The sequence below is a fragment of the Galeopterus variegatus genome, unplaced genomic scaffold (assembly GCF_000696425.1).
Source record: "Galeopterus variegatus unplaced genomic scaffold, G_variegatus-3.0.2 Scaffold883, whole genome shotgun sequence".
Taxonomy (NCBI): domain Eukaryota; kingdom Metazoa; phylum Chordata; class Mammalia; order Dermoptera; family Cynocephalidae; genus Galeopterus; species Galeopterus variegatus.
In genome coordinates, this window is record NW_007726994.1 from 408,264 (window position 1) to 417,857 (window position 9,594).

Below are 9,594 nucleotides of genomic sequence, written 5' to 3' on the forward strand. Positions count from 1 at the left end.
CTGAAGATACTAGATACATCTGAAGTAAATGAATTGTTTTTATTTAAAATATGCTAGCTATAGAGATGTAGTACCTAGAATTCATAAACATGCTTTTTTGAACATCAACATCTTATCAAAACATTGTAATGGTGATATATTCTTTGCTACACAGAGAACTTACCCCATTATCAATGGCTTAATACTTTGACCATTTTTAAATTGCACAGGTCTAAATCTGAGTGTGTATCTGTCAACTAGAACACTGAGTGTTTAACTTCAGTTTCTTCCTCAGTAAAACTGCTTCCTAACATTTTTGCTATGCTTTGTATTAACTATGTCACAAATAATAAATACAACATTATTATTGAAATGTTTTAGATCTGTTGTACTGCAGACTCCAGTAAAGTTTTTCTGGGTCCAAACAGGAACCAAAATATCAAATATTATGCTCTGACAGTAGTAGATCAAAAGGAGAAAGAAAGAAAAAAATATTTTGGAAAAAGATTCCTATTGAGGGTTTTCAACTATATAGTCTACACGTAATAAAAATATAGAGGAAGTATTTTAAATATGATTTGCATAACATATCTGGAAAAAGTATATTTAACATTATTGTCCCTATGCTGTTTTTTCATTGAAATTTGATTTTTGCTTTTAAATAATCAGATATAATTTATGAAAAAATGCTGAATTAGTAGAATTGTACATTTCCTTTTTATTACTTTGTTTTTTCTATTCATCCACATATGGCAATAGCCTTGAGAAAGGATAAAGATAAAATATATGTTTAAGCAAATATGTCTTCAAAAAAAAGTACTGTTTGATCCGTAAAGTAGGGTCCTATTTCAATGGAGGTTAGAAGAGAAGAATGTATGAGGGTAATAAAATATATGTTTAAGCAAATATGTCTTCCAAAAAAAGTACTATTTGATCCGTAAAGTAGGGTCCTATTTCAATGGAGGTTAGAAGAGAAGAATGTATGAGGGTACTTCAAAAAGTTCATCAAAAGGTTCATATTATTATGCAATTCTACTTTTCCATGAACTTTTTGAAGTGCCCTTGTAAGATTAGGTATTACAAATAACCATCAGGTCTTTTTCTTTTGTCAGTATACAAGGTAATTAGACTGAGAAGTAGTCTGAACAGATAGCCTGTACTTAAAATTTGGAAATCTAAAAATATTTCTCATTTTACTTTTCTTTCTTGCAAAAATAAGTATTTTTGAAATGAACAACACAGAGAAGCTATTTGCTCACCTGATTGTGTTTCTCAGTATGGTGTCAGAATGACAAATGCTTTCATACACCTTGTTTGAATTTTAAGTTTTCTAAGCTTGAATTTCTAGTAGCCTTAGGAATCTTATGTTTGAATCTTTTCTTTATAGATATTAACTGTCACTGCTTAAGCATATTAACTCAGATTATTTTAATGCAGCTAAGGTTGTATGCCAGTTAGCTGTGCTCAAAGAAAATGTCTGCTTTATTACAGCTGCTTGATTTCCCCATGTTTTGTTCACAAGGGGGATAGGTCAACTGCTAGAAAAGTAATTCAAAGCACATTTCTGTCAATTTGGGGACTCTTCTTTATATATAGAAACCAACATGTTCTATGTAGCATAATGGTTCAGAGCATAGACTCTAGAGTTAGACTGCTGGGATTCCAGTGCCAGATCTACCACTCACTAGCTGGGTAGCCTTGGAATTAACCTCTCTATGTCCCAGTTTCTTCACATGTAATGTGGGGATAATAATAGTGCCTATCTTGGGATTATTTTGAGTATTAAATGAATTAATGCACATACATACAGTGATTATAACAGTGTGTGGCACATGGAAGTGCTCCCTCCCCCCCACCACCACCACCAACACCGTGGCTGGCCAGTGCGGGGATCTGAACCCGTGACTTTGGTGTTATAAGGTTGTGCTATATAACCAGCTGAGCTAACCAGTTAGCCTGGAAGTGCTATTAATACTAGCAGTTGTTGCCATTTACAGCAGTAGCAGCTTCTTTAGCATTCACCCTGTTTTCCTTGTGAATGTTATTTAAGTTTTTCTTCCTTTTCAGGTGTTACAGAACTTGATTACCTCAACAGTTGGTTTTCCTGATTTGTTTGTTATTTGCAATTAGCAAATGTTATCTACAAAGACAGTACTGTTTTCTAGAATTTCCTGCCTCTCTCAAGTCTACTGCCAGGAAAAATGATTACTTGAGCGTTATTGGACTTTATAAACCTCAGAGGTCAAAGAAATGCAGCTAAACAATTGAGCTTAGTCTCGATTACTATGCCACTTTAGTCACAAAGTATCTAGTAAATGTAGATTATTATCCTAGGCTTTGTAGGGAAGAGAATACAGATTCATTCAGAATTCATTTATTGAGGGCATACTGTGTGCCAGGCACTCGGCAGGGCACTGAGTTAAGTGGGTGACAATACATAGTTTAGGACCTCAAAAACCTACTTAGCTGGAGAAATATAACACAGGGTGTTCAGTCCTCTGGGCATTCAAGAGTTATTGGAGAGCCGTCCAGAGAAACTGATGCCTAAGCCAAAATATGAAGGACAAATAAGAGTTAAGCAAAGAGTAAAGGAAAGGGACTTCAGGCAATCTGCACAGCATGTGCAAAGGTCCAGATTTGAAAGAGCATGGCTATTTTGGAGAACAGTACAAAGTTCATTATAGCTGTAGTGTGGAGTGAAACAAGTGTGATGAAAGATGGGCATGAAGAAATGACTGGGGGCCTTTTCTGAGGGCTGAGGCCTTGGAAAGCCATGGGCAGGTTTTATTAGGAAGGTAACATAACTAGATTTATATTTTAGAAAAACTAGTCTGAGAAGGGATGGTGGGGAAATTGTAATGTAGACAACTGATTGGTTATGAGACAGATTTAGAGGCAAGGAAGCAGTTCAGAGACTGTTGTGATAATTTAATGAGAGGATAGTGTGGACTAAAGAGAGACAGGAGGTATATAACAAGATGAACCAAAGAAGTTGATTGAATTGTAGTACACATTATATCCAAACAAAAAATATCTTGTGTTGGAATGTGCTGTGGCAAAAGGTAGAGAAGCATCATGAAACTGCAAAGACCAAAAAAATATAAAAGAACTGATATTTGCTAAGTGCCTGTTAACCTGATCAGACACTGTGCAAGGTGCTTTGTATACCTGTCTACTTAATCCTGCATTGTTGGTAAATCTCCATTTGTGAATGTACAACTTTACTGACAAGTCTTATTTGAATGCTAACGTAAAAATTTTTTACCACTAATGCATGGAATAAAAATACATACATTACCACTTTCATTGCCTGTTTGAAGTGACATTGTGGAGCATAATTTAGCTTTTTTTAATGTCTCAGGATCATCAACATGGAGAGGACTTTGATCATTGTTTTTTTGTATTGAGAAGTACTTGGACAGCCTTTGTTGGCCCTGCACTTAGACTGTAGTGTTTTCTTAATTCTTACATTTGCTTTTATGTTTTTCTTGTCTCTTCCCATGCTTTCAGCTATTGTTGATAACATGTTTGCTTTAATAACTCATATCCCATTTTAATTTGATGTTTCAAACCAGCTATAAGCTAGGGGATACTTCATCAAGCTTTTTAGAATAAATCTAAAATAACAATAGGAGCAAAATTCATGTATCTGTGGAACTTGTGGCTCTAATTCTGACTCCTCAGAACCTCTGCTTACTTACTTTCTAGCTTTTGACCATGTCCTAGAAAGCTGAATGTGTTTGATAAGTGGCTTCTAGACAAATGAGGCTTCTAGATACTGAGGCCCTGGTATCTACCTGATTTCTACCTGTTATCTACTGATATCTTTTTCTTTTGACATAAGATGTGAAAACCATATATTTACATGCAGTTTTCTTAATGTGCACCCCAAAATTTCTTCCTTATTTTGCCTCCACTACCTTCCTTCTTTCCAACCCTTACCACCACCATTCCCTCACATGGATTATTGACAGTAGACAATGGCTAAATTGATTAGTGATATACTTAGCTACACAGTAATTAAGTTACTGTGGGGGGAATAAATTAACTGATTGATGTAGTAAATACTAAATGGCCCAATTTATATATATACCTAGTAAGGATTTTCTCTTTTAACAACTTATTTGTCTAAGCAAGCTCACAGTTGCAGCTTCCGTTACTGATAAAGTAACGTATATGTATACACTACAAGCAATTTTTTTAAAAAAAATGTGGAGCAGTATAACCGTGAACAAGATGCAAAGCTTACAGCAAAAGACCTATAAGCTAGATTCCAGTTCACCCACTGGAGGCTGCTAATATTCCTGTGTAAGATGGTAGCAAGTGTAAAAATGCCAAGTTGTCTTCAGTTGCTATAAAAATCAATAGAAAAAAATAATACTCATCTGTTCAAAGCTGATTGAACAGATTTTTAAGAATGATTTGAATGTGACTACTTCCCTTTTGTGTTCTTTTACCTGCAGAAACACAGTGCTCTGTGCCTATACAATGTACGGATAAAACAGATAAACAAGAAGCGCTGTTTAAGCCTCAGGCTAAAGATGATATAAATAGAGGTACACCATGCATCACATCTGTCACACCAAGAGGACTGGGCCAAGACGAGGAAGATACCTCTTTTGAATCACTTTCTAAATTCAACGTCAAGTTTCCACCTACGGACAGTGACTCTCCTTTCTTACATAGCACTCCAGAGAGACCCAATATCCTTGGTCCTGCCACATCTGAGTTATTATGCCAGGACAAATTTAATATGGAGCTCAGAGACAACCCAGGAAACTTTGTTAAAACAGAAGACACTTTATTTGAAATTCAGAGAATTGACCCCATAGCATCAGCTATACAAAACCTTAAAACAACTGACAAAACAAAACCCTCGAATCTTGTAAACACTTGTAGCAGGACAGCTCTGGATAGAGCTACGTGTTTGGCACCTGGAGACCATAATGCGTTATATGTAAATACATTCCCACTTCAGGACCCATCTGATGCACCTTTTCCCTCACTCGATTCCCCAGGAAAAGCTATCCGAGGACCACAGCAGGTAACTGTTTTGCATTAACAAATATATTATTATGTGTGAACACACATTTTACCATACGTGCACAGATATGCATCTCTTTTAGGTTATCCGACATCCCGACTAACCAAACTTACAGCTTTCAATAAAATATTCAAGTCTTATAATAAATGACATAAAATTATAAAAGATGAATGTGGCAAAGCTCTACTATAAAGTACCTTAAAATTTATGACAGATTTTAAAGTACATGTAAGCCTTATCCATATCTAGCATGGTGTCATTTTCTTAATCCCTTCTTAAAAGCATGTTTATTCAGCGTCTGTATTATAGGATTCTTTTTTAAACTTCATACTGTGAAACAAATTTCTTAATTAAAAAATCTGTGTGTATCATACTCATGTTTACAAGAATGCATGATTTTCCATAATAAATAATTGCACTGTATATTCCTCTTTATCAAAATAAGTGAACTGTCTTTCAACTAATACTTCTATTACATTCTCAGTTATACCGTATGTAGATCTGTAGGGTTTAGTTTTGGTTTGGGTTGCTAATATGGCACTGAACATGCAGCCTAATATATTTTTAAAGTAGTCTCTGCTATCAAAATCTGTATGATTTTGATCACATATTTAATGTTTCTAAAGCTCATAGACTACTTATAGGCTCCCAACCCACTTCTACCCTCCCTTTGAGATTCAGGTTCTATCACAATGACTCTTTCAGTTAAAAAAAAAAAAAAAGTTGTTTAATGTCCGAAAGCAAATGAAAAATATATAGTTGTTAAACAGAAGCTTGTGAAAATACAGATTGATGAAAATGTCTATATAACCTGCAAGCATTTGCTTGACTTCTCTTTGCCTTTATATATTAATTTACAAAAAACCAAAAAACTCGATTAATACCCTTTGGTTTTAAGTACTTTTACAGGTTATAGATTTTTAAATCAGAATGCAGAAGAAGCAGTAGTCAAGCTGTGGTATATTTTAGTAGTGGGGAAAACTAGATATTGTTGACAATAAGCTTTAATTATAAACTCACTATGTTCTACATTATACCTTATTTCACATCATAGTCTCAGTTATAGTTACTACTAAGTGAAACAAATTAAACAATTTCATTTACTGCAAGTAGAATTCCTGTGGAGCTGTAAAGTACATCAGTTCTAATACTTGTTACTTTTTTCTTCATTATATCTCTTGCTTGTTCTTTTACTAGCTAGTCTGTGCATTCATGTTTCAGTAGATGGCACCCTGCATTGTACATTTGCTTTCTATACTACAGCAAGAGAAACAGCTGGTATGTGATTACAACTTGATGAAAAAGTATTCAGCTTAAAAAATGCAAGAGAATTGGTGTTGAGCTGTCATAAGACATGGGGCATAGGTTAGATAATTGATATTTTGGCAGAAAATAGCAAAGAAATTAGTTTGTTTCGAACTCCATGCTACAGTTTAGGATTGAAAGAATATTTCTTAAAATGGGTTATTAAAAACATTTTAGTATTTTATTTATATTAATAAAGCTAGTATGATAAATACAAAATTCTTGAGTTGTTCATAAATAGTAACAGAGAGAAGTGGAATTTCGGTTACATGTTTCAAATTTTTACTTGATATCAATCGTTACTACTAAATATCTCTTTTATACTTTCAGCTATACTAACAAAGACTAAAATATGTCAGCTTATTTTTGTCCTATATGATTTTCTTTTCTTTCTTTCTTTTGCTGAGTCAGTGATTGGGGTCCCAACTAAATTCTACGAAGAGATCAAATCTGAGTTAATAGCTCCTAATAGAGAATGATAAATATGGACCTTAAAGGTAAATGGGCAATGGAAGATTGGCTTACCAAATTTAGAAGATAAATTGCTTCTAAGTTAATTTCTTACTATATTATAGATCTTAATAAGAATTATCTTTAATATTTTATATATAGCCATATCAATTTCCCATTAGAATTATTTATACTTTTTTGTTTTAACTGTAAAAGTAAAATTTAAATCTAGTTAACTCTAACTAGATTTCTGTTTATATACTCACAAGTATTACTTTGTTATCAAGGAAGAAAGATTTTTCTAAAGAAAATTATTTTACCCCAAATTTCGTAACATTGCTACTTGTTGTGATAAAATTGCCACTTTTCATTAAATGAATTGAATCAGTGTTATTATAAGCCCTCTGTACTGGTATTTGAATTTATCTCAATGCCTAGACAGACTTTGTATATTTACACCAACTGTACACAGCTGTCCAGTAAAATGTTTGTAAGACAGTGATGTCGTACAACCCAAATGCTTCAATTAGTAATATACTGTTTATATAAATGATTGGCTAACTATAGTAAAGGAAGTTAAGGGAATGAAAACTAACACTGTCAGGTGCTAGACTAGGCTAAAATGTAATATTAAAAAGTAGTAGGAGTATAAAAGGGTCTCTTTAAATTGATTTTATGAGAATAAAAGTATCAGAATTTAGCTATGTCAGGGTTTACCTGTGTCAAGGTTAGAAAGAAAATTTGGAAATAATTTGGTTTACACAATTCAGGAAAATAAGATACATTTCAGTCAACAGACATTTATTGAGCACTTACTATTAAACTAAATGCTATTTCTTGTCCTTCTAGAAGTTTTTTGTTTGTTTGTTTTGTTTTTTTAATGGATAAATGCAGTTATTTAAGGGTGTTTATATGCTGGTTATAATGGAGGTGGTTCTGTTAAATCATGTTTTTTCTTAACTGCGCAACTATTGACAGATTTCACTTTGTTCAGCCACAAAGAATGAGTAAGAAGGCCAAACTGTTTAACAGGAGCAGAGTAAGAAGTCAAAAGAATGCTTCTACCTCACTTGCTACAGGAAGAAGAAAGAAAAAAAATGAATGCATGTGATATTAGACTTTGTTGATTAATTTAAATATTTGAGTTTTCAGAAAACAAAGTAAAACTGATCAATGGAATTTATTTAGCAGTTTAAAAGAAAAAATGTCTTTTTAAAAATCAAAATAATGCTGATTCATATATGATGTATTCATTGTGTATTTACTTATTAATAGTAGTGAAATTTAAGTTGCTTTTAATTAAGATGCATGCTCTCATACACATCCTGTCTAGTGTACCACATATTAATAAAGGCCCTATCTATACATTAAGGTTTCTATTGTAAAATAGAAAAGATTAAACTTTTAAAAATTCTGAAGTATTGACTGTTGTTTTAAACTACTGCCGTGTGTTAATTAAGTATTAAAAATTCCTGGTGCTAAAGCTGCAATATTTTCAATCATGTAAAGACAAAATGCACAAATATGTATACCAAGTGACTTTTAAAAGTTTAGTTGTGCCTTTTATGAAAAAAAGAAGTGAGGTATGTCCTCATGCTAACTCTACAGAAAAGTAATTTGCTTTCATATTAGGGAATTTCATATATATGCTCATACATAACTCATTCAAAAGATGTGAATTTGAAATTCAATGCAAGTTGATTTTAAACTCAAGTAACAGAAGATGTTTTTGTTTGTTTCCTACAGCCCATTTGGAAGCCCTTTCCTAATCAAGACAGTGACTTAGTGGTACCAAATGATACAGACTCAGAACTGCATATACCTCGAGTATGTGAATTCTGTCAAGCAGTTTTCCCACCATCTATTACATCCAGGGGGGATTTCCTCCGGCATCTTAATTCACACTTTAATGGAGAAACTTAAGACACATTTGAAAATAGACATATCAAGTTCTATGCAATGATTTTGGGTTTGTAATACTATAAATACTTGATTGTAAACTAAATTCAAGAACATTTATAGAAAAATTTAACGTCACAGCTTTTTGAATTTTTTTCTAACCTTATTTTGTAACTTTCTTTTATCTTTTAAAGATCATTCTGTACAGAACTGTAATTCATTGTATTCATTTTTATAGTGTTATTACCATAATTCTAAATTATGTATGTGACTTACAGAGTTGTATAATCATAATTTATGTTTGTTTCAAATATCTAAGCTTATTGCTTGGATTTCTAGTGAGATTTGCTGAATTTGGTGATATCAAATGTTCATAGGATTTTTTTGTTGTTTTCATTTAAAAATTGATTATTTATGCTATAGATGTTATTTTTGAATAATAGGCAATAGCAGACAACGTAAACATCTAAGTAAATGCCAAACCTAAGACATTTGTTGTCCAATGACAAAATCACTGGTAGAATTATTTAAACACTTTAGATTTTTTTTTAATAATATATATGGCTTTAATTTTTACTATGTGTATAGCTACATGATAAAATGAATTAAATATTAAAAGAGTTATGTATGTTGTCATCATTGGTGTGTTCTTTGTTCCTGAGTTTTAAAAAAAAATGAAATCATATTTTTAGGAAGTTTATAAAATTTATGTTTTCTTTCCAGTAACCTGAGAGAAGGGTAATGACCAGATCCTATGGCACTTATTACAATTAGTGGATCACTTTGAATTTTAAAATTATTTTTCAAAATAAGCTTTCTACAGAAACATTTGTTTTTAATGGGAGCAAATCTAAAACCCTGTAAGGACTATCCATATTTATTAATTTAGATTAGAAATGTTCATATTCCTGTTGAGA

General features: G+C 32.5%; 1 protein-coding gene across 3 annotated transcripts in view; it reads left to right on the forward strand.

Moving 5' to 3' along the window:
• TANK (TRAF family member-associated NFKB activator) overlaps positions 1–9,313 on the forward strand; it is an 89,604-nt gene extending 80,291 nt beyond the window's left edge. For all 3 annotated transcript variants that reach the window (XM_008573162.1, XM_008573161.1, XM_008573160.1), the window contains exons 7-8: positions 4,443–5,023; positions 8,525–9,313. In XM_008573162.1, the coding sequence (XP_008571384.1) occupies positions 4,443–5,023; positions 8,525–8,701 (758 nt within the window). In that variant the 3' untranslated portion in view covers positions 8,702–9,313. The remainder of the gene's footprint in view (positions 1–4,442; positions 5,024–8,524) is intronic.
• Positions 9,314–9,594: the final 281 nt, after the last annotated feature.